We start from the raw sequence: 24,470 nt of genomic DNA, 5'->3' as shown, positions 1-24,470 counted from the left end.
AGGTTTCATTTTTTCGCGGGATTTGGAAGAAATGGAAATGGGGATTCATTCCTTCGAGCTGCAAGACGAGTACGATCTTCGGGACCTTTTAGATGTGCAATCTGCAACTGTGGATTTAAATCAGGTCCGTCGTTGAAGCAACACGTGTCCAAGGTGCATGGTGCTGCCTTACCACAGAAATTTAAATGCCATCATTGTACCTTTGAGACGGACTGGAGAGGAAACCTGCGCAATCATATGCGCCTTCATGCTAACTATATTCCTAGTGGCAAAAACAAGAAACCATGTGGACTATGCGATCAGTCTTTTTCAAACACCAAAAATTTACTCAATCACAGAAATGCACACAAACCGACTTACTTTTCTCAAGATTCATCTGACCCGCCAATGTACGAATGTGATTTCTGTGGACTGAAACTTGAAAAAAAAGGACAGTTCTCACGGCACCGAAGATTACATGTCAACCGAGTTCGTATGGCATGTCAAGTTTGTCACAAATGGTTCCGGTATAGAGACAAGCTGGATCTTCATGTCAAAGCGATGCACCTTAAAGACCGACCATTCTCCTGCTTGATTTGCGAAAAATCTTACAAGACTAAATCGATATTGCACAAACACACCAAGATACATGGCCAACGAGTAGTTTGCTATATATGCGGTTGTGTGGAGGAATCTAAGCACTCTCTGAAACAACATCTCAGTAGGCACGACAAGGAGTACAACATGTTTTGCATGACTTGCAACAAGGGCTTTTATGCAATACAGGCATTGAATAATCACATGAAGCAGGAACATGATGGAGACAAACCATTCAAATGTCACATTTGTGGAGAGACATTCTTAAGTCGGACTTATTTGAAATTACACAAAAAGTCGCACGAACAACCTGTGAAATATAAATGCTCGTTGTGCAACTTCGAAAGTACATGGAAAAAATCTTTGAGAACGCATACGAAGATACATTCCGGTGAGAACCTGATGACATGTGAGGTGTGCGGAAAGTGTCTCTCGACCAAGGCCTCCTTTGAAACTCACATGAGAATTCACACGGGAGAAAAACCACACGTTTGCGAAGTTTGTGGTAAAGCATTCAGTGCGCGGAAGTATTTACACATACATAATCGCACCCATACTGGAGAGAAACCTTACGCGTGTGAAAAATGCCCAAAACGTTTTACTCAGAAGGGCTCCATGAAGTTACACATGAAGTCCCAACACGTTTCCACTTAATTCTTCGAAGCTGTGATCTTGTACCGTAGTTCTTAGGTGACTCACGAGATTCACTAATGCCAACACGTAAGCCCCATCCGTTCTGTTCGTAGTTAATGATCGTTATACAATTGTTCACCCCAACAACATCAACAACGACATCTGTGACCCCGATGTTTGTAAAATATTTTTTTTTCAATCAGATGAAATCTGGGCAGACTACGATCACTGTTGTATCTAGCATTGGTGACTATTTATACCCAAGTATAAATACCCTTTCTCAGTTTTTTTTCCCCATCCATAAGAAATATGAGCACTTGAATTCATATAACTTTTTCTCAAATCATTACATGGAGCTACATTGTTATTGATGCTATTGCATTATTATTATCTCTATTTTTCTAAGCATGTACATATGTATGTATGTGTGCTGTTGATTATTTAACTTGGCTAGTTGATTAATTTACTGTACGTTCATTTTCAGGTCAAGAAAACACAAAGAGAATAACCCCGAGGAGTACGCAGCTACACAACTTGTGCAGTGTGAATTAAATGATGGATCAAAGGCTCGTAATGAACCTTCAATACTTAAGAAAGAACCCTGCAGCTTGGATAAAAGCATAGCCAATGAAAGTGATAATTTTAATTCTGAAAAACATGTACCTGAAAATGTTTCATGCCCCGAGCTTGATGTGAGAAATAGTGGGAGATTTTTGGTATTCGTGGATTCCATTCCGGATGAATATGATCCTCCTGAGCCTGTGATCAAAATTCATGATGTCGATCCACTGAAGGCCAAAAAACGACCTCGTAAAAGAACTGCACCAGTTCGCGAGTGGAAATGTAACAAGTGCGATAGAATATGCACTACCAAAGAATTGTTACGAAAACATCGAGTTGTCCACAGTGAGGAATATAAATATAGCTGCGATTTGTGTGATAAAAAATTTAAAAGATCAAACGAACTAAAAGTACATCGTAACACTCATTCCAATGAGAAACACTTTACTTGTAACATTTGCCCAACCGCGTTTAAAATGAAAGCTCAGTTGACAATCCACAAAAAACGTCATACCACAGAGTACGAATTTACTTGCGAACATTGTCTCAAGGGTTTCTATACAAAGGGTGATTATAAGTATCACAAATTTGCTAAGCATGGTGAAAGTACGCACGTTTGCTCAACATGTAATAAACCTTTTCGTTCCAAAAATGCCCTGAAAAAACACTTGAAGGTCCACGAACCGGATTATATTCCCGAAAAACCCAACCAGTGTGAAATATGTGGAAAGATGTATGCAACACAAAAATCCCTTAAAATTCATGTGGGCAAGCACACTGGAGAGAAAAGTTACTCGTGTGATACGTGCGGTAAGAAGGTTCGTAGTCGGGCCTCACTTCGGGATCATTTACGATTACACACAGGTCAAAAGCCAGTAATTTGCTGTTACTGCAATAAAGGGTTCACAAAGAGGTCAACAATGACTGTTCACATGAGAACCCACACCGGGGAACGACCGTACAAATGTGACATATGCCCTAAGACATTCACTCAAAGGACAAGTTTGGTCATTCACCAACGATATCACTCTGGGGCACGACCCTACCAATGTGCAACCTGTTCAAAAGGATTCGTTTCAGGGGCACAGCTAAAACTACATCAGAATTCCTGTTGTTGAGCCTCAAGCTTAGCACTAACCATGTGTTAACCGTGCACATATGGTTGACCTCGTACCTGACATATTTGAGGGTGTGGATCACCTGCAGGTCAACTCAAACTCCGGGAGCAAAGGGGATCCAAGCAAAACTGAGTAAACGAATATATGGGACATGCTTGAAGTCTCATCGCCATTTGTCAACCTGTCACGTACTAAATACTTATTAGTTTTCAAATGAAAAATTATTTAGTGTATTTCAAGCCTTGTAAAATAGCGTTAATAATACCAGTGTGTAAACTCGGGCAGTTGTTCTGGTACAAAAATTTTCATTAGGTTGTGGAAACAGAATGATTTGTGTTATTTATATCTGGGTCTAGAGTGATAGTTGAGTATCGAATGCCTCATTGGCTCGCTTGATCACAGCATTTATATAAATTATATATATATTATAAACTATGCACATATATATAATATATATAATATATAAAACAAATGTTGTGGTAAGATGTAGTTGAAATATTTTTATACTTTTATATAACACCCATCCCCTGTAATGATAGTTTTCTTATTGTGATACCTTAGGAATAATTTATAATAAATGATTTTCGAGGTAAATCGTGATTATTTAAATTTGCTACAACAACTCTCTCGATACACACGATTATTATGCTTGAAAGCATATTAATGCATAATTATCGCTTGCAATGCAATCTACTCATCCACTAGTTCTATATTCCATGGCTGTAAATTTTATCACCAATATTATTCAGGCTTTTTTTTAGTTGAAATATATTTTAATTCCAGAGAACGAAGATACCAATAAGAATTGAATGAATTTTCATGAACCGTTGACTCCACACGGATACTATAATTTTTCTACAAGTAAATGCGACGTCTGACTTTACCTTACATTTATTTCCAGATTAAAGCTGAAGATAGCCAAGTTTGAGACCGCAGACACTATGGAGATGTTGGAAAATCAGCACATCGAGATCACAGGGTCCAGCGATGCCGTTATCGATGTAAAGTCTGAGGGAAAAATTTTCGTACGAACTGACATACTGCAGGATAATAATAATGACCAAAGTACAAATGCCGAAAAGTGTAGTTCTGATGATTTGGCCTTGACCTGCGAAGAATTTGAAAATTCCCAGCAGACCTCACGACATGGCACAGGTGCAACATTAGAAACTATAGAAGTGAACCGCAAGTACGAATTATCAACTGAATGCTCAAACGATATTTGCCATTCGGCGAAATCTTACGAATGCGAGATTTGTAAGAAAACTTTTAGGTCCAAGAATTTATTTGAGGGACATTTGGTGGCTCACAGTGATGCCAGACCATACAAATGTGACATATGTTGCAAAGCCTTCAAGAGAACGAACACCCTTGCAGTTCACAGAAGGATTCACACTCATGAACGTAATTTCGTATGCGATGTATGCGGTCGATCATTCGTCCAAGCATCTCAGCTGGCAACGCATCATAGGAGGCACTTTGAGAAGTACACAAAATTCTGTAAAATATGCAACAAAGGTTTTTTTACTAACGCTGAGCTTCACGGGCACATGAATGTTAAACACGAAGCTAATGAACATGTGTGTAAGAGTTGCGGAAAGGCCTTTCCTAACAATCATACTCTTGCACGTCACACGAAGATCCACGAGCCAAATTTTAAGCCTATCAAACACCAGTGTGAATTTTGTGGTAAAACATTCGCCTACAAGAATTCCCTTGTGCTTCACGTGAAATCCCACACTGGTGATAATAAATTTGACTGCCACTTGTGCGGTAAATCAGTTTCTTCTAAAGGTTCGCTTCAAGATCATTTGCGTCTTCACGGAGGAGAGAAGTCGCTGATATGCGATGTGTGCGGCAAAGCTTTTCACAAACGCACAACCCTGGTCGTTCATAAGAGAACGCACACTGGAGAAAAACCATACAGCTGCGATACCTGTGGAAAATCTTTCACGCAGCATTCCACCCTTGTTATTCACAAACGATACCACACGGGACAAAGACCTTATGAGTGTAATTTTTGCACAAGGTCATTTGTGTCGAGGGCTCTATTGAATGCCCATAATAAAATTCACCTTGTAAGCATAACGATAGTGCGACCCACCAATCAATAAATATTCATGTGATGTCAACAATTATTTAAACATTATTTGGCAGCTTGATAATAGAATAAACATTTGAGTGCAAGACGTCACTTGTTGCAAATGTTTGATTCTATGCAACATTGCATATTTTATTGATTTCTCTACAGAGTATCAATCCAAAGAAGCAATGAACTCGTCACGATTTGTATAGATGCCCCTTCGATATTGTAATGTGAAAAACGTTTGTTGTAGTGTGTAAACAGGCAATGAAGAGTACTGAGATTCTCGTTGTTATAATTCTGTATGATGAATAAAGTCCTGCGAAAATGTCAAATTTATTATTAAAATTAAAATACTGCGTTCTACGTATCGTGGATGCAGAAAGCTAACTCTACTAAGTAATTTTAGGTATTCTTAGTGAAATCAGTTCCCTCGCGACTAGCATGTGACTGTTACAGCTTGGAAAAAACCTGAAATATAAGAAAATTAGGTAATAATTAACACTGAATTACTTGGAAGACTTGTAGAACTTCTGTGTGTAATTATCATTATACTCATGTAGTAACGAGGGAATTTGTAGAAGAAAAATATCAAAGAATTGCTAGAATTGTTTCATTTATATGTTTAGAAAATTCAACTTGGTTGCATATTTATTATCATAGCTGTTATAACGCTTAAGTACACGTGTATATATGTCACTGTCCGATATAATCTACGTATGTACGTACATGTGTCTGATATACTGGACTATGAACGAGTGTGAAAAATGTCATGTGTTCATTCTTACTGACGATATTAAATTCTAATTTCAGATTTACGTCTCTTCCATTGTCCGAGGACTATTATCGAATGCTAATGCTATCGAAGCTTGATCTGGTCAAGAGCGAACCGGAAAAAGGTGCGCAGAAAGGTGAAAACTTGGATGAGACCACGGAAAAATTAAATGGCCCGATCAAGGAAGAAATTCGAGATGCCAACGATGACGAGGAAGACATGCCGTTGGCGTATCACTGCAAAACTTGTGACGTATTTTTCAAAACTAAAACTCTACTTAATAATCACGAAATTGAACACAAGGGTAAAAGAAAGAACACGTGCAATCAATGTGGAAGAGTGTTTCGAACATACGTGAATCTACGCAAGCACATGAAAAAACATGCTGGCAGTAAGCGAAATAATGTCGGTCGACCAATGAAGGTGAAAAAGGAAAAGAATAACGTTGAGTTTTTGTGTAAAACTTGCAACAAGGTATTCGGTCATAAAAGTAACTATCAGAAACATCTACTGCGGCACACTGTTGGCGATCTCACGTGTAACCATTGCCCGAAAAAGTTTCGACTATTTCGAGACTTGACGAGACACGAAAAGACCCACTTTTACCCAAGTTATATGTGCAAAGAGTGTGACTACGAGACAACGGTTCTAGCTGCTTTGAGCATTCACATGCTTAGGCACACGGACAAAGCAGACCTTCCATTCAAGTGTAACGAATGTGATAAAAGGTTTCGAAAGGCGATTGAACTTCAGGAACATTACAACATTCATTCCGGGGACAAGCCATTTACTTGTGCCACCTGCGGTAGTGCGTTTTATCTCAGGAGACAACTTTCCGCCCATTGTAGACGAATGCATCCGGAGATGAAGGCCAACAAGGTAACCAGCACTGCGTGTGACATTTGTGGGCGTGTATTGGCGACGAAGCGATCACTGTTTCGGCACAAGGAGAGTCACAATCCTACCAAGTTGTACCTATGCGATTACTGCGGCAAAAGCCTCAGCAGTGCCGAACATTTAAAAAAGCATCGGCGTATACACACAGGAGAGAAACCTTATGTATGCGACATTTGTGGCAAAGGATTCACAGACTCGGAAAATTTGCGCATGCATCGTCGCATTCACACCGGGGAAAAGCCGTACAAGTGCGATCAATGTCCCAAAGCCTTCTCCCAGAGATCAACCCTTACTATCCACCGCCGTGGTCATACCGGTGAACGACCCTATGTATGTCAAATATGTCATCGTGGCTTTTCGTGCCAGGGCAATCTTACAGCCCATCAAAAATCTACCTGCGTTTGAGTTACATGATAATATAACATACATCACAATCTTATACAAGTAAATCATATTATATTATAGGTATACTTACTCGTTAATCTTGATTTCAAATGTTGATTAACATACCATATTGATTTATAAATATAGATATCAGTTATTATCATTCTACTAAATACCTATAATTCATCATTCTTGGTTATTGAGATTTGTGCGTTGCTATTACACGCATTATGTATAAGCAGAAGTTCAAATAATAAATAGATTTTGTATATCTCACGATTGTAATGACGTCAACTTGCAAGAAGTACGACAAGGGATTACATAGCTCTTTGTACTATCTACATTAGAGTAGTTTTTAGATTTTAAGATATGTTCAATTTTAAATTGACTAAAAAGCTGTAAAATTATGCCCTTCATAATTGGCATGATGGTGCATAGCTGAGAATTTCAATCTTGAATTTAGTTGTTAATTTGAAAAATTCGGATTACGGTCACGTTGGTAAGACATGTCACACTAAAGTCCATGTTAGAATATTGAATAGTGATCTCACATAGAAAGACTTGATGAAAGATTAAAAAAATTATGTACTAGCCATGAGATACTACAATATACAAAACTAAATGTGTTTCTGACACTGCATTATATGTTGTGCATCAGGGTAAATTCAAATGTGCAAGGTGTGATAACGATGAATAATGTTTGAACTTGATGCTGAATGAAATTGATTCTTGTGCTATCCAGGTTGATGCCAAAATAATATAAGCATAAGCTACTTAGAAATTGTATATTTTCAGGGGAATTTAAACAAGTTATCCCTGATCTCACCACAGTTATTATGGCTAGTTTCATCAAATGCAATGAATTTACACGTTGCTTGTATCTAAATTTTCAAATGTTGCGACTAGAAAATTTATTATGCTAAAATCGCAAACATCATGTTGCTGATTTTTAATTGCACTTGAGAATCTGTACTAGATTTTAAATTGACATTGATTCTAAAATAGAATTAAACAAATTTGTTCTAAATTTGCAAATGTTCCAGACAACTTCGCCACTGAACAACTGTGACTGCTGAAAATTGAGAAGACAAAATCTCTGTTATTACGTAATATTGAAAGATTTTGAACAAAATAGATTGCCCACACATATTGTCTCGAGATTACAGACAGAATAAAATTTTTGAAGGAGGTTTCAGCCCATTCACAGATCCCCATCAGAAAAATTTAGTAAAAATGTTCAACTCAAATGACTTTTCATTTCAACAGGGCTAAACACAGATGGTTGCCACGTGAATTACAGGTGCAGTCACGACTTTACTAGTCGTATGATATCATCAAACCTACGAGCGTTACGTGATTTGAGTGACTTGGGCGTTGAGAATGTGGCGAAAGATTCCCAAGGCCAACATTTTTCTGAATTCATATCGTGCAACAGCAAAATATTAACGTGATGTAAATATTTTCAGAACACTAAGATACAATATAGAATAGCTCCACAGGTATGAATATTGTATGGAAAAGTCTTCAGTCGACGATTAAGTATGATATAAAACTTGCAGATGCATCTGACAGCGATGTTTCACATTCAAGAATTCTCATTGATTCCTCTGCTATGATCTCTGCAATATCTCTACTATATAATCGAAGCAGATGTACAAAAGGATAAATCAAATGTATTACATAATTATTTTCAGAAAGATTCGATTGCTTTTAGTATCTGCGGTGTGTCAGTATTCTGATATTCAGTAGCTGATGTTGAAATAGAAAATAGATCGGTTTATACTATAAATTTATGAATGGCATTAAGTTACGTCAAGTGTATATATGCTTAATAAAATCGTACTACATCACCCGGTAGCTTTTCCTTGGCAGGGCTTTACTTTGTATAATTGAAAATAGAATATAATATTGTTTGTTGTATTGATATTTGGGACTATCTTGTCTATAATTTAGTAACCTTGTATTTAATGTTCTAGGGTCAACTCTTGGCGTGTTAAATTCCGGCGGAAACTTCCAGAGGAAGAATATCCACTAAAGTTTGGAGTTAACTTTAAAACTGCTTGTGCGCTACAAATTGCAAATGGATTGAGCAAGACTTTGGGGAAAAAAGTGATAATCAGTAAATCACTTTTGTCACGGTTACAAACCAGACACCCTAATACAGGTAACGTTCAATTGGCCAAAGAAGACGATCAAAGTAATAACGCCTCCCAACACAAATCTCACACAGATAAAGAACCCCACAGTTCCGAATTTGTAAAGGCAAGTTCGAGTGAACATGCCTGTATTCCGACAGAGGAAGCTAATACAGATGGAAGTCATTTGGCCAAAGAAAATGATGGCAATAAAAACACCACACATCAGAAACTCAATACAGAATCCGTCGAGGCTAGACCAAATAAACGTTCTTGTACCCCACCACAGGAATCTAATTTAGATGGTGATTACTTCGCCAAGAAAGATTGTAAAGGTAAGAACATCAGCCAACAGAAACTTGATACAGAAACCAAAACTTCGCGCTCACTGTGTTCGGTGGCTAGTCTAAGAAAACGCTCTCGTACTATGCCACAAAAATCTAACGCAGATGGCCGTCGGCTGGCTACGGATGAAAGTAAGTGTCAGAAAGCTTCGAACCAGAAACTTAATACGGATTCCAAATCTTCTGATCCTCCATTCATCATGGGTGCCAAAAGTTTACTCTTGCGTGCATTGCAAAAAACACCCAATGCTGATGACAAGGACTTAAACAAAGATAGTGAATGGGAGAATTTTATCTCACAACACAGATTTAAGCCAACTGATGCGCTGCCTGAGCCAGACTTCATTATGGACAGTCAGAGTGAACTTAAATGTATAATATGTGACAGAGAGTTTAGGTGCAGAATGGAACTCTCTAGGCACATTAAAAGCCACAATACTCGAAGACCTTTTAAATGTGAACACTGTCCAAAAACCTTCAGAACTGCATACGATCAGCGTAAGCATGCCAGTTGTCATGACGAAAATCTTTCGTACACTTGTGATATATGCAAGGTTAAATTTAAGTCGAAACAAGCATTGAAGCATCATCGTATAAGGAAACATGACAACACTGAATATCAATTCACTTGCGATAAGTGCAGTAAACAGTTCAAAATAAAGAGCGATCTTTCAACTCATTTGAAATCTCTTCATACCGAGGCACCTTCGTTGGTGTGCGAAATTTGTGGTAAATCATGCAAAAATGGAACGGCGATGAGCTCTCACAGGCGAAAACATCGGACGGACTTTCAAAAATTTGAATGTAATATTTGCAAGCGTATATACAAATCTGAGCATAATCTAAGCAACCATTTGCTGGTTCATGAAAAAGGAATCACTTGCAACGAATGCGGCATGGAATTCAACTGCACGAAGAGGCTCAACTATCACATGTTCAACAAGCATAGACAATCGGCGCCTTGTATATGCTCCATATGTCATAAACCATTTAAGAGCAACGGCAGCTTACGCACGCATATCCTTACTCACACCGGAGAGAGACCGTACAAGTGTGATTTATGCGGAGAAGCCTTTACCCAAAGATCCAGCATGATGCGACACAGGCGTAGTCATCCTGGAAGGTTTTCGCCTCCCCCACCTATTCACATCACCGCAATAGTTAAAGATATTGAAGAGAAGGAGATCTCAAAAAATTAGGATACCATCACAGAACAACTAATCATAATGTTAATACCATGATAAGCGTAGCTACACGTTGAGGACTATTCTTTCTACTATCGAATTTGGTCAGATTGTATGACATCACATGTATTAAAAGTGAGGTAAAAGATTTTTAAGAGCTTTCACATGCTTGAGGAAAATTAACTGGTACATGTAACATTTACATTAAACAATATTTATGGTCGTACAACAATGAAAAGATATGAAAAATATATTCACGATTGTTTTAATTTGAGAAATGTGAAAATGATATATGCCACGTGGTAATAAGAGGCACTTCAATATAATTTTGTGACACAGTTGATATTTTTAGAATAAACTTCATTAATCGAATATGTCCACAAGTGTTGCTTCATTGATGGGAAAATACTTAACATTCTAACATTGTTTACGTTCTGTTTTTCTGTGCTCGCAATTTCACGGTCAAATTTATCGTCACCAATAGTCTAAAATCCTTTGAAGCACTATAAAATAATATTGCAGACCGGATTAAGGTGATTGAATCTGGAAAATTTGACTACACTGTCCGTTCTGATTGTTTTATAGTTCTAGCAAAACATGGGAGACTCCAAGGGTGGACAAACATCGAATCTAGTATTGGACTACAATGTACTTGACTCATCTCGCACTGAGGATTACTGTGGCTAGCCTCATGGAAAACCAAATCTTCTGGAGAAAAATCAGAATTCTAATATAATATCATATATTAATTGTTAATACTAGCACTCTGTCCATCTAGCATTTAATGGTATTTACGATAGGAGTTGAAGAAGGTCAGAATGTTATGTTAACTATTATCAATAACTTAGAGGCCATCTGAAACAATTCGACTTTCCATCAATTGGTATATGATTTTAAAGTATATAAGAACATAGAAAGTGGAAATTACCAAATTTTGTAGTAAAGCTAACGCAACTAACATTACGAATCCTGCTACCAGCCATATATATTATTTCATATCTATTACAATTATTTCACTTAGAGTTTTGTGTAGATAATGTCAATGAAGAAATGGTTTTCCATCAGAACTAGGACTGATTGACTTGTTTTGTTTCAGAAACACGAATGACCCCCTCCAAATGCAAACTTTCGTTATGGTTCAGCGAGGAGAAAATTCGATGTGGGCTCCAGCGCTTAGGGTTGAAAAGATTGCTGCAGATAGTAAACTGACAGTTTCGAAATACCCAAATAGCATAGAAGAGAGCAAGAATCTAATACGCGAAAAGACGAATGGTACTGCAAAAATAGCAAAGACCATTATCGACAAAGGGATACCAACTGAAGTTACGATCACTCCTACTTGCGAAACACATTTGTACATTCGTCATCGCCTCCCTTTGTCTGCAAAATTTGTTCCTTGGCATTCAAAATGAAAAACGCACTTAAAAAGCATATGCAAATAATAAACGAGGGATCCTACAAATTAATCCCATGCAAAGTTTGAGGATACAATGCTAAAGACAAGTTGCGTCTCAAAGATCATTACGTAAGACGCCACACAGACATCTATGTGACTTCCTGTTATATTTGCGGTATGCCGTTGAGATTCAAGAGAGATCTGACTACTCACATTAATCAGATTCACTGTGGTGCTGTGGTGTGCGAAAGTGTGGAAATATTCTTCCAAATTACAAATCGCTATGCAATCATAAAAAAACACGTCATGTAGGTGACGCTAGGAGGAATAGAAACTTCAAATATGGAATTTGCTCCAACGGTTTTGCCTCCCAGAAATCAGTTGATGCTCATAGGCTCAAACAGCATAACAATGGCAAGAGCTGTTACTGCGATCATGGCGGTAAATCATTTACAGGAAAATATTCACTGACCCATCATATTCACAATGTACACAGGGAAGACAGACCGTATTTATGCCCTGTCTGCAATAAGACATTTGAAATGCACAGTCTGCTACAGCTTCACCTTTTTACACATAACAATGTGAAGCCTTACCGATGTGATATTTGTTATGTGGCTCGACGTATACTCAATGATGCTGCACAGGCGCAAGCATCCTGGTGAATTGCCTCCGGTTCCTCCGATAAAGCTTGATTTTCTATTAAAAAGTATAAAACCTAAGATTAAGGAACTCGCAAAGATTCAGGGCAGCATGAATGATAGCAGCAATATTGGACACGAGATTCATTAAACCTTGAGATGTTACACAGCTGAGCAGAAAGATGAAATTTTTCTGCTCGCCAATGAACATGTTAGACCGTCTCGCAAAAAAGCATTACTCAAGGAAAAACCCTGGAACTTATTCTATGGATTCTTGTACAATGGAACAGGCGGGTCAATTATCCATAGGAATTTTTTTACTGCCGGGAAACTTCAGCAATGGGTAGGTACTAAAGGCTGATAAGACTGACCATCTCAACATTACCAGAAGTCATTTGATATAAAATGACGCAGAGAGGTCGCTACTTTTCAGCTTTATTATATCTTTGAAGTGATACACTCGCGCAACGCACTATTCTTACCTAAAAAGTATGTAAATTATAATTTGTTCAAAGATAATTGTAAAAATGTTGTATATCTATGAGATGTCTTCATCTCGAAATAAAACTTCCATGGCTAATAGTCCTTTTTCATTACATATCGTGTGGTATTATTCTTAAGTAATGCGTTATCATGTCAGTTACTAATGGAAATTGAGCAGTTCACACTGTCTAATTTTGATATCTGATTTTGAAATGTGAGGTTGATTTTAGACAGGGGTAAACCTTGCATAGGGTGATTATTGATTGTCACTGTACAAGAGATTAATAATTATTATTTCCTTGTTAAACAGCTGATCAGTTAAACGCAAAGAAAGAATTATTGTAGTACGTAGAATTATAAAATATGGATTACAAATATTCACCGAATATCATAGATATTTGATGTATGAACGTCATGCATGGTTTGCTACTAGCGATTATTAAGTTTGTTGTGTTTGTCCGGTGTAATTGACAAGTTTATAATTTTTTAGGTACAATCCACTTGACCCTCTCGGCCCATCTTTTTTGACAGTGCGGCTAGGTGAAGACTATTTTCTAATTCCAAAGTCTCTAAGCGTGTTTATGATGAAAGAGCCGAATCCGGGTGATGACGCAGGGTCGAACGGTGGTATTAAAAACAAAGAGACACATGTCAAAATGGACGAAGACGACTTAGACGATACGCCTCTGGTTTGCAGAAAAAAACCCAACGAGGAGAAGGTCCAACAGAAACGGTTGAAACTGAAGAAATCATTCAGCTGTGAAATTTGTTACACATCATTCGACAGTAAAAGTAAATTAACCAGTCACATGTTTAAGCATAGTAATTCTCGGCCACACAAATGCACTGTATGTTTCAAAGGATTTAAGACTAGTGCCTACCTGGCCCGACATATGGAGATACATGACGAGCCATCCAAATTGCACTCCTGTAATTTGTGTGACTTCAAGGCCCGCACAAAACCCTATCTCAAGATTCATTATATCAGAAAGCACACGGAGGATTATAACTTCAACTGCGAACAGTGCGGAAAAATGTTCAAAGTACAATCCGACTACACGACACATATGAAGGACCATGATACCGAATCTTGTTGTGTATGTGACATATGTGGAACATCTTATCCTAGCAAAAGTTCATTATACTTTCACAAGCATTACAAGCACAAGACTCGAGTCAAGGAGTTTGAGTGTACGACATGTCGAAAACGTTTTAAGACTCAGAAGAATTTGGAAAACCACTCGGAACTTCATAAAATGAAATACGTATGTGAGCAGTGCGGAATGGAATTTAAGTTTAAATACGGTCTGACGAAACATCTCAGAACTCATTCTGGTGAAAAGTCGTATTTGTGTGCCATTTGCGGTAAAACCTTTGGCTGTTTGAGCTCGCAAAAGATCCATCTCCTCACTCACGTCGGTGAACGACCTTATGTATGTGACTTGTGTGGTCAGAGTTTTACGCAACGGTCCCCAATGATGCTGCACAGAAAAAAGCATCCTGGATCACATCCACCTCCTCCACCTATTAAAATAACCAACTTGTTGCACGGAGTCCAAGATAAAATCATTGTCAACAAGAATACCAAATAATATTATGTTCAAGCAGTATAACACAGGTGTGCTTGATGAAATTTCAACTAATCAGTCGACTGACACTGGTTTCGACTCTTAATGCCGATGATATTTAATCATTCAAATATGCCATACGTAGCATCTTTCAAGTTATCAATTAATGAATAAGATATGCTATTTCATCATGAAACAGCATTAATGTGATTTCAAAATCTCTTATCTATAGTTTTCACCATTTGAAAGGTGACAATTCATTTGTTTATACTAGTCTAAACAAGACCAGACCAGGTAGTGATCATAACTGTATTTCATGGAAATATTGACAAAATTATAATTTTTAGGTTGAAACGACTCTGTACACCTGATCTATCTTTTCTGAGACTGCACCTCAACGTTGAGCAGTTTCCAATTTCGAAAATTCTGGGTACAACAAAGAAAACAAACAATGACTTATATATGACGTATATTCCACATCAATAGTGACATGCATAGCCCTTCATGCAGGAATTGATATAATGGATGTAAGCTGCGATGGTGTAAACGATTGCCAAGATCGAACACGAGCACCACTCAGCCGGGCAGATTGTGACATTCCAGAACATTTGAAGTGAATAAAGAAGAGGAAAAAAGTGGACGAAATGTCAGATGAGGGTGAACACAAACGAGTGAAAATCGAAGTGACAGTAGAGGCAAAAATGAGCAAGATGGTGAAATTATTTTAGAATATAGAAAACAAATTACAAAGTTGCAGCTAATACATAATTACACGCAGAATTTAACAATCTGCAGTAAGTTCGAATTGCTTGATTTATAAAAAAATAACTATGAAGTTTCAAAATCTCCAGATGGCAATGAGAACCTGAAAAAAATAAAATGTGGACGGCGTGGTGTGGTGTTTAAAAATTGACTGCAGCATACCAAAATTCAATTTGAATGAAATTGCTGGTATAATTTTGCAAAAATATATTTGTTTCATTCGTAGAAAATTCTATTATTCTGTAGCACATGTCTCCTTATTTGAGACTCTATTTAAATAGCAGAAAAAGAATTTCATGACGAGTTTTCCGTTTTGTTACTCCACAAGAAATAACTGCCCACCAATTTTTCCCTGCCTTTGACAAAGGTAGCCAATTTACGTTTAAATGTTCAGGATAAAATTATTTTAAACAGAGGTAAAATAAGCAATTACCGAATAGCCATAAGTTTCCATGAATCCTCAAAATAGCTACACCAGTGTATAAGAAAATAAAGACCAGGTCTATTCTAACTCGTTAATACAACGTCGATAATATCCAGATAAGGAAAATTAATTTTCTTTCAATTTTTGATTGCATTTTTCGAGAGCACTATATTTTAAATAAAGCTTGTTAAAACAGATTCTGCAAGTAATCGTTACCCAGCTCTCAATATACTTTGCGGAACGTAGTGAGGGTTTCGATGGTTGATTAAGTAAGTATTCACACACTACGGTTACCCTCTTTATTTGTGTAACAGAGTGTTTAGAGAGTTTATCAATATTTTCAGAATAGCCATTTCATTAACGCTTAGTTCTGGAGTGCTACTAATTTTTTTCGCCCCTTCGAAACCACAAAGCTAATTGTAAGCTGGAAGAGATGTTGATGCTATAACTGCAACATACCAAACTTAACAGTGGCTAAAGATAACTTTTCAAGTATGATAAGCTAAATGCCAACAGATTCTTCCATGTATGTTACGTTCCACAAGGCTTAAAATAGGTATATTAGATGCCTTTGCTATATCACTCTCTCCCTTTCCGAAAAGCTTGTACATTCTTATAGTTTTCTTAATTTTTGGAGTCAAATAATATCTGTCCTCATTTTTTCTTCGAGATATTTTTGCGTTCCGTCTATCAAAGGGCTTACACGGGCTATGTCGATAAAAAAGTTTCATAATCAATTATTATTTAAAGACATGCACTAATTTTGATATTCCAATTAATTTTTCAGACCTAAACTGCAAAACAGCGATGATGAAAGTATGGCGTGGAAGGTGCTATATGATACACTTTTGACACTGCGTGTTCAGTTATCAGAATCTCAAACGTATTGTAGAAACGAAGTGTTGAAGAAAAAGAAGAAGCAGAAAGTCGCTTGCGACATCTGCAAAATCACTTTCAGTGTAAAAGGATCAGAATATAACAAGCACATGCTTCAAGTACAACAATTTGTGTGCGTTTCAGCGTGACGTTTGTTTGCAAAAGATGAAACACGACACGAAAGTAACACAAAAAGGCATGAAATTAAAGTCCATGGAGAAGCTCCAATATATGGGTACCAAATCTGCAGTTTTACAACTATTCACTTCTCCTATTTGTAGGTATGCGTATCTTCCATTCACTTGACGAAACCTCCACCGCTGTTGCATTCTCAACTATTATTTCTATAAGAATCTACTAGTGAAACACTAGTTGGTTTCAACCTAACATATTCAACAACTGGGTATAGATTTAGTAGATGTAAGTTGATAAATTATGGAAACATACGTATTTAAGGTGTTTCTGCAATATACACAATACAGGGTACAGCTTTATCAATCAAATATTGTTCAAGTATGACGTCTGTTTGCATACGTATTAATATAACGAATAACTTATTTTTCAGGTACTCATCATAAGAAAATGTGCAAATTATTTTCATTTTGTTTGCTTAAATTGTGACCAAAAATGCAGAATAAAAAGAGATAATGTAAAACATCTAACAACACACGATGGGGATCCTTCTGTGTGCAATATGTGTTGCTCAATAATGCCGAACACGATGCAAAAAAATGCAAAATCTCCTTATGCAAAAAAAGATTGTCAAAAAGCCATTCTCAGTCAGCACTTAGTAGGAGGAGACACACCATAAAATTTGATATTACTAAAACTGAATTTTTAATCAAATTACAGACAGGGCTTTGCTTGATTAATGGTGATACCGACAAAGTTGGTACTGTCCGATAGTTTACTTTGACCATATGTGGAAATTCATTTCAGATCAAATATTTATTATTGTCGTCATGTATTGATGCATATAATGTATTTTTTGAATACCATGTCGTTATGATAGTTACATATAATTTAAGAAGGAGTAATCATGATTTGTACATATCTATAAAATTCTTTTTCATTGTCGAGTAACTTACACTTCGTTACATATTTTTTAAATTACATTTCTCAATACCACATTCGCGGACATGTATGTTGATTATACACGAAAAAATTACACTTTGTACTCGAAATTTTCCCAGTCTTCGACTCTTGAGACGTAAATAAACATTGATTATTAATAAAGCGATATCTTGCGTAAGTATTTGTCTTATCATTAAAACCTTGCACAAGTCGTCGACAATGCGCAAAAATGTTCTTATTATTTAGCTATAAGTTGAATTTAACTTAATTCTAATCTCATTATTTGCAGCTCCTGTGGTGTCACAGGATTGTTTGTACAAAAGTAAAAGAGAATTTCATGTGTCACTGACTATTATATACTTACATATGTCGACTGTAAAATATTACCCTCGGTTTGTGATAATTGTAAACCTCATTTTAAAATGACTATTATGTTTATTTCCAGGTCTGACAGTTCTGCAAAATCTGACTGCAATTATGTGAACAAGACACATCGTGCACGCATGCAAATGAGAAGTCCAAGGACAATCCTTGCTAGCATGAAGAACAGTATGAAATGGAAATTGAGAGGGCAATCGGGAAGAGTACTGAAAATGAGTCAACCGTCACAAATTACTTCTCTTGATAAGGATGAAAAAGTCAGCGGTGAAAAATGTTTATCAAAGTGTTTATTGGCAATAAAAGAAGAGGTGGCGATTGACGATGGCACAGCCGATGTCACGAATGAAACTGCTGGGATTTGCAAACAAGGATTAAAATACAGCTGCGACCTTTGCAATGTTTCATATAAGCTTAAGAGAACGTATAGCAAACATATGAGGAAACACAGTGAGTTACGACCTTTTAAGTGTAAAGTGTGCGGAAAAAAATTCAAATATAAATCCGGTTTAAAAAAACACGTAAGAGATCAGCACGACGATACCGCACCTGTATATTCTTGTAAGATATGCGAATTCTCAACTAAACACTATCCTTACTTGCAAGTACACTTTACACGAAAACATACCAACGATTACAAATTCAAATGTAGCTTTTGTAAGAAACAATTTAAAGTTGAAACTGATTATAAAGTCCATATGGCAGACCATGAGACTGGATTGTTTGTATGTGATTTTTGCGGGTTGACGTACGCGAACAAGAGTTCTCTCTACTATCACAGAAACTACAAGCACACAAACAAACTGAAGTCATTCGAGTGCAAGGTTTGTAAGAAGAAGCTTCAAAGCGAAAAGAATCTGAAAATTCATCTTAAGCAACACGAGGAAACGTTTGTCTGCGAGGAATGCGGAATGAAGTTTGCTCGAAAGCACGGGCTTACAAAACACCGTCGTGTTCACACCAAGGAAAAGTTGCACGGCTGTTCTGTCTGTGGGAAAGCCTTCGCTTGTACGGCCACACAGAGAGTACATTTTTTAACGCATGCTGGCCTTCGACCCTATGTATGCAACGTTTGTGGTTCAAAGTTCACCCAGAGGTCTTCATTGATGCTCCACTGGAAAAGAAAACACCCTGACGCTATTGACCCTCCCCCGCCGGTCATCCTGAACAACATATTGAAGACAATAAAGCTAAATGCCGACTAGTATTGGAGTTATATCAAACATTTGTGCATATTATACATACAGGACCAATCGTAGAGAGTGTAACTTATTAATCAGATAACCGAAGTAAAAAGTTCTCAATTATTTACTTAAACAGTTGGGTATACAGGATTTTCAAAGAGCTACATGTTTTTTCTTCATTTCTCATCTTTTCTGTACTCTGTAGATATTTGTTTGATATTTATAATCCGTCTATTGAACATGTTATCTTTTAAATGGACTGCAGAGGGAATGTTATGCAAGAATTTCTGTATCATACAATAATGTATTCTCGAGAATATATCACTGATCTTATTACAATTGAAAAATAAAATAACATTCAATTGGAGCAATTTTCCTCCTTGGCGGTTGTGCATACTGGAAAAACGCCATCATTTCATTGATGTACATTTCTACATACACATGGATGTTACAGTAGTTGCTTTAACTTGTATTACGTATTGCTGTATTTGTTAGGATTATTAGTTCTGAAACTTTTTGACGTTATTGATGTTTGTTGTTGATGTTCTAGGAATACGCATAACCATATTAGGAAGGCAGTCAAAGAACGGCTGGCAAGTGAAGAAACAAACGGTGAACATCAGCAACAATTACCTCAGAACAGCCAGTCAAATTGTGTATACGCGCCAAGGGATTGTCATCGCACCGTGCCAAGTAAGAACACGTCAGAATCAAGTGGAATTTTACAAAAGATTCCCATGAGAAGAGGGATAAAAATGAAAAGGACCTGTAAGCGAAGAATATTGGCGATTAAAGATTCCAATGAAATTGAAGGTCCATCATTGAGATCCTGCAATGTTTCCACGGAAGAGGATGCTACCAGTCTTCTGTCTCGAGTGAAAGATGAAACAAATGTGACTAATTCAAAGTTGTCTATCAAGAATAGTAATAAATCATGTTTCGAAGATGTAAAGCCAAGAGGCGTGCTTTACAAAAAATTAACAGATGGTAATTATACGTGCGATATATGCCACTCGACGTTTGAACAGAAAAGCAAAATAATGCGACACATAACAAGTAAACATAGCTTTCACAGGCCGTTTAAGTGTTCTATTTGCTCCAAGGCTTTCAAGTACAAGTGCGACTTGAAGGCGCATAAGTTGATTCATGAAACAATTGACTCTAGCATGTTGCACAGGTGTGATAAGTGCGACTATGGTACAAAGACAAAGAATAACCTGAAGTCGCACTACATCAGGAAACACACCGATGATTACAAATTCTCATGTGAACACTGTGGGAAAAGATTCAAAATGGAGTGGGATCTAAAGTTTCACGTAGGTACACATGGAAGCTCGCAGCATATGTGTGACATATGTGGACGATTTTATACAAGTAGCTACTCTCTGTACAAGCACAGGAAAGTTGCACATCTTAATGACTACAAGTATCAATGTAACGTTTGTAACAAGAGACTCCTGACTCAGGAGAATCTTGACAATCACATGCTGCAACACAGCCAGACATACACCTGCAAGGAATGCGCCAAAGTATTCGCCTCAAAACGGTACCTTTCTACTCATATGACGACCCACACTGGCGTCAAGCCTTATCCCTGCCACGTATGTGAGAAAAACTTTCGTACCTCGCACATGCGGAATACGCATTTACTTACTCACTCGGCTGAACGCCCCCACATATGTGATCTTTGCGGTCAGGCATTCAAGAGGCGATATTACATGATTGAACACCGTCGAAAGCATCCCGATGCTCACCTTTCTTCTCCGCCTGTACCACTGGGTAGTAACAGAGGAAATATTGGAAATATTGCACCGAAATCCACGGCCTAGTAGACGCTAACGTGCATGTACATCTCTACAATCGTAATAAGACTGCAGAAATAGTTTTATCATTCGTTTCTTGACATACAGAAATATGACATGTAATGTACAGTATAATAAATATAGCTGGGCTGATATATGTAATGTTCGTCTCTTTGTTTCCGTTCGGCTTATAGCGAATGAGGCTTGTAGCTTCGAAAAAAACTGCACAAATTCATTCGGATTGAGTGGAGCTGGTGGGTTTTATTTCTCCAAATCACAGAACGATTTGTACTTTATACCTGCATCCGTGTATGTTTCAGAAAGTGTGTCACTTGACAGATGTTCGTACTTTGGTTTCATTATTGATAAGGGGACTTACACCTACCTCTCCTTGCCCTTTTCTAGAAGCCCCGTATCAGCATAGTGGTAATTTGTTCAGTGATTGTAAATAAATTGTATTTTTGAAATGTTACATATGCTTGTTATCAGACTACTAGATATTCATGTACTTAAATTTACTTATTTACATTGTGCACAAACTTTACAGCTCGTACGTTTCTGTATAATTATGTACATTGAAACCTCTTAATAAATGCACAGAGTGGTCATAGCTTGTGGATTCTACCATTTCACAATATTCTGACCATAATTAATATTTAATTTATTTCTTTTTTTTTTAGGTCCAAGAAACGTGCTGGTCCCAGAATAATAAAAACTGATTCTGATGGACGGTTTATTGTCGGCAAAGATTCAGTAGCAATGGAACTGTGGCAAAGATCAAACGTAAAAGATAAACCATGCTATTCTCTTGTACCTGTCATTGGAAACAGTGCGAGGATTAGCAAGAATTCTAAATTTGAGCTACTGACTGATAAGAAAGAGATCACAGTCGATGTCAATCCAACCAAAACTGTAGCTGAGCCTACCTGCGAGGAAACTAGATACCTGCAACAGTCGTTGGCTCACCTGTGTCAAATTACAATGGAATCTTATGCATGCGAAAAATGTGGGATAAAGTTTCCAGTAGAACACATGCTAAAGAGGCATAAGATTTCTCACAAAAGACGTGGAACACAACTCAAGGATTTTTCACATGTAACTCAGACCACGCATACCTGTCCATCGTGCAATGTTAAATTCCTGAAAAAAGATAATCTCAATACGCATATGCAAAGACATAGGTTAAGGGAGAAAAACGTTCTTTACTTATGCAGCTTATGCAGTTTTAAATGCTACAAACGAACAACCTTGTCCTCCCATGTCAAGCGGAAACATGAGACGCAAGGTGATGCTACTTGTACGGAAAGATACCAATGCACCACGTGTGACTACAGATGCTCAAAAAAAGACAATTTAAACGCTCACATGTGGAGACATAGGGACGGTCAAAGCGATTCAATTCTTTCGTGCAAGATGTGCGGTTTCAAATCATTCAAGAGAAGTACACTTTCCTCTCATGTGACTCGGAAGCACAAACGTAAAAGTGAAGAAGAAACTGTGAATGCGATGACTGAGGAGTATTGTTGCAACACCTGTGCGTACAAGACCTGCAAGAAGGAAAATCTCCAGGCCCATGTATTAGGACACAAGGATGTAGTAGACGAAGGTCCTTCACTCTCCTGTACTTCCTGCGAAGTTAAGTGCGAAAAAGGCGTCACGTTAGCCTCTTATGCGGCGAGAAACCATAAAGCTGCCGAGGAGTTCAGATGCGACGTTTGCGATTTCAAGTGCTTCAAGAAGAGCACCATGTATTCTCATAAGCGTAGGCACAAAGCAGAGATCGATGGGAAAATTTACAATTGCAACGAATGCAAATTCAAAACAACCAAAAAAACTTCTCTCTATTCACACATCAAGAGGAAGCACAAAGTACTGACGAAAAACGATGCCGGGATAGAACAAGTCACCGAATACTTTTACTGCAACCAGTGCGAGTACAAGAATAAAAATAAGTACGAATTGAAAGTGCATGTCGCAAGGAAACACACGGATGATTTCAAGTTTTCGTGCGAAACTTGTGGGAAAAAATTTAAGGTCAAAGGTGACCTAACTAATCACATAAGGTTCAATCACAAGGAGGGACCAGTTATATGTGATGTGTGCGGCAAAACATGCCTGAACAGTAATTCTCTGTACGTGCATCAAAAGTTTGCTCATTACAAGGCTAAATACGAATGTCATATTTGTAAGAGGCGGCTCGTCACCCAAGAAAATCTCAATGAGCACATGCTGAGACAACATGAGAAACGGGAGAACGTTGTATGCGAGGAATGTGGAAAGACGTTTTCACGGAACAGCCGACTGAAAGTTCACATGAGAATTCATACTGGTGACAAACCGTATACCTGCAACGTATGCGGCAAGTCATTTGCTAGGCGAACAGCTCTCAAACAACACCTCCTAATACACACGGGAATCCGTCCCTATGTCTGTGACATTTGCGGCAAGTCTTTCACCCAAAAACCAGGGCTCATCAGCCATCGCAAGTCTCATCCCGGGATCCACCCTCCTCTACCAAGAGTTCTCATAGATCACATCTTGAACGACGTTATGAATAACTGACCCAACATCTAGACTTGATCAGCATAAAAATCTCGTAATTTGCCCTTCGAGCATAATTATTTATGAACATCGTACCATTTGCACTGGTATTATAGAAGTTTTGCTACTTGCATTAGTTCAATTATTGAATTATTTGATTAAAAATCAATTGAAAATTAATAATTTTCATGAGATTATATTTGAACTTCGAACGTCTTTACTTACAATCACTAGTTTCAGGTATTCCAGGTACCCTGTTTGGAGCTAAAGACTAGAGTATTTTGATATAATGACAAATAATGAGCAAAACTGAAAAATGCATACTGGATGTTGTAGCGAAGTGTGTCAATACACCCGCAGATTGTACAGAATATCCACTTCCGAATAGCATTTGAACTTTACACACGTGCATTGCTGTAAATTATAAGTGTTTTATAAAGAATAAAATTTGGATTGTAAATAGATAAGTCTTTCACGAGTCAATAGGTAGGTATTTAATTAATTCCATAAATGCCCATGTCCAAGCAGAATCCATATTCCTTGAACTAGTCAGGCACTATTCAGATGAGTATGTAATATAATTGATGAATAACAAGTGTACTTCTTAGTAGATTAGTTATATATGCTTAATACATATTTTGTATTCGAATA

General features: G+C 37.4%; 3 protein-coding genes across 15 annotated transcripts in view; all 3 read left to right on the top strand.

Annotated features, from left to right (window-relative positions):
- The window catches only part of LOC124411743 (zinc finger protein 37-like), a 55,734-nt gene that overhangs the window by 19,928 nt on the left and 11,336 nt on the right, over nucleotides 1-24,470 (top strand). Inside the window, exons 5-6 of one of the 12 annotated variants that reach the window (XR_006929705.1) lie at nucleotides 3-1,296; nucleotides 1,694-1,831. The exons of 3 other annotated variants lie outside the window; for them this stretch is intronic. Coding sequence is in view for 8 of the 9 variants with exons in the window: in XM_046891098.1 (XP_046747054.1) it covers nucleotides 21,959-23,840 (1,882 nt within the window). In the remaining variant the exon portion in view is untranslated. Of the gene's footprint in view, nucleotides 1-2; nucleotides 1,297-1,693; nucleotides 3,363-3,789; nucleotides 4,078-5,784; nucleotides 7,445-9,003; nucleotides 11,089-20,026; nucleotides 21,367-21,958; nucleotides 23,966-24,470 lie in introns of those variants that run through there. 8 more of the 12 variants (XM_046891102.1, XM_046891103.1, XM_046891099.1 and 5 more) reach the window with 8 other exon arrangements.
- On the top strand, nucleotides 9,406-15,183 carry LOC124411747 (oocyte zinc finger protein XlCOF26-like). 2 transcript variants are annotated; one of them, XM_046891120.1, is made up of 3 exons: nucleotides 9,406-9,497; nucleotides 13,701-14,828; nucleotides 15,126-15,183. In XM_046891120.1, the coding sequence occupies exon 2, from the start codon at nucleotides 13,792-13,794 to the stop codon at nucleotides 14,800-14,802; it is 1,011 nt and encodes a 336-aa protein (XP_046747076.1). In that variant the 5' UTR covers nucleotides 9,406-9,497; nucleotides 13,701-13,791; the 3' UTR covers nucleotides 14,803-14,828; nucleotides 15,126-15,183. The 2 variants fall into 2 exon arrangements, with proteins under 2 accessions (XP_046747076.1, XP_046747075.1); XM_046891119.1 differs by lacking the exon at nucleotides 9,406-9,497 and adding an exon at nucleotides 12,875-13,070.
- On the top strand, nucleotides 17,645-19,860 carry LOC124411748 (zinc finger protein 37 homolog). The gene is made up of 2 exons (XM_046891121.1): nucleotides 17,645-17,714; nucleotides 18,360-19,860. Exon 2 carries the CDS (start codon nucleotides 18,418-18,420, stop codon nucleotides 19,495-19,497), a length of 1,080 nt encoding a protein of 359 aa, XP_046747077.1. The 5' UTR covers nucleotides 17,645-17,714; nucleotides 18,360-18,417; the 3' UTR covers nucleotides 19,498-19,860.

Source organism: Diprion similis, chromosome 10, assembly GCF_021155765.1.
Source record: "Diprion similis isolate iyDipSimi1 chromosome 10, iyDipSimi1.1, whole genome shotgun sequence".
NCBI classification, from domain to species: Eukaryota; Metazoa; Arthropoda; class Insecta; order Hymenoptera; family Diprionidae; genus Diprion; species Diprion similis.
Note: the sequence above shows the minus strand (reverse complement) of the source record. Positions and strands in the feature narration are given on the sequence as shown.

What these genes read in the sequence shown, in the direction of transcription:
- LOC124411747 (XM_046891119.1), top strand. Translation starts at nt 12,910, where the DNA reads ATGAAATTTTTCTGCTCGCCAATGAACATGTTAGACCGTCTCGCAAAA. An exon ending in CCGGGAAACTTCAGCAATGG is followed by an intron (nt 13,071 to 13,700) that starts GTAGGTACTAAA and finishes ATAATTTTTTAG; the next exon opens with GTACAATCCACTTGACCCTC.
- LOC124411748 (XM_046891121.1), top strand. Translation starts at nt 18,418, where the DNA reads ATGCAAATGAGAAGTCCAAGGACAATCCTTGCTAGCATGAAGAACAGT.